This window comes from Buceros rhinoceros, unplaced genomic scaffold (genome assembly GCF_000710305.1).
Source record: "Buceros rhinoceros silvestris isolate BGI_N320 unplaced genomic scaffold, ASM71030v1 scaffold34868, whole genome shotgun sequence".
Lineage (NCBI taxonomy): Eukaryota > Metazoa > Chordata > Aves > Bucerotiformes > Bucerotidae > Buceros > Buceros rhinoceros.
Genome location: NW_010429151.1, coordinates 3,122 through 4,010, shown reverse-complemented (window position 1 = coordinate 4,010; position 889 = coordinate 3,122). Strand labels below are relative to the sequence as shown.

Sequence of the window (889 nt, the reverse complement as noted above, 5' to 3'; positions counted from 1 at the left end):
ATGCTACAGGTCTGGGCCTGGCCTCCATGGTGATCGTCTTCTTCTGCAACTCCTACTATATCATGATCCTGGTGTGGGGGCTCTTCTACCTGGTGCACTCGCTGACAGACACTCTGCCCTGGGCCACCTGCGGCCACTCCTGGAACACCGAGCACTGCACTGAGCTCTTCCACCTCGAGCTCTGCAGCAACAGCAGCAATAACGCCAGCGCCGATACCAGGCCCTTCAACCTCAGCTGTGCCGACCTGGCCAGCAAGCGCTCGCCCGTCATTGAGTTTTGGGAGTGAGTGTGGGGACCAGAGGGGTCTCACCTGGGGCCGTGGGGACGCACCGTGCTCAGCGCAGCCCTGCTCTGCAGGAACAAGGTGCTGCGGCTCTCGGGGGACCTCAGTGAGCCGGGGGAGATGAACTGGCAGATGATCCTCTGCTTGGTCACCACCTGGGTTGTCGTCTACTTCTGCATCTGGAAGGGCGTCAAGTCGACTGGGAAGGTGATGCTGGTGGCGAGGGGGCAGGTTGGGGATGCGTGAGGGCCGCTGGCACACGGGGACAGGACTGCAGCGCGCAGTACTGCCGGCTCCTGCCCTCCCGTGCCACAGCCCACTGCCAGCTCCGGCTGGAGGTGGCACCAGCTGCTGGGGACGTCCCCAGGCGCTGGTCCTGCTGAGACACTTGTGGCACATGATGAAGAGCCCCAGACCGGGATGTCTCACTGGCCGCCGCTCCTCTGCAGATTGTCTACTTCACGGCGCTCTTCCCCTACGTGGTCCTCATCCTGCTGCTGGTCCATGGGGTGACGCTGCCTGGGGCTCTGGGTGGCATTGTCTACTACCTGAAACCCGACTGGTCCAAGCTGGCTGAGGCCCAGGTGAGGGTGGCAGGGAGGGCA

General features: G+C 63.4%; 1 protein-coding gene across 1 annotated transcript in view; it reads left to right on the top strand.

Annotated features, from left to right (window-relative positions):
* Positions 1 to 9: 9 nt before the first annotated feature.
* SLC6A8 (solute carrier family 6 (neurotransmitter transporter), member 8) overlaps positions 10 to 889 on the top strand; it is a gene marked incomplete at both ends in the record, with an annotated part of 3,997 nt that continues 3,117 nt past the window's right edge. Inside the window, 3 exons of the mRNA XM_010142547.1 lie at positions 10 to 283; positions 359 to 491; positions 734 to 882. Of these exons, the coding sequence (XP_010140849.1) occupies positions 10 to 283; positions 359 to 491; positions 734 to 882 (556 nt within the window). The remainder of the gene's footprint in view (positions 284 to 358; positions 492 to 733; positions 883 to 889) is intronic.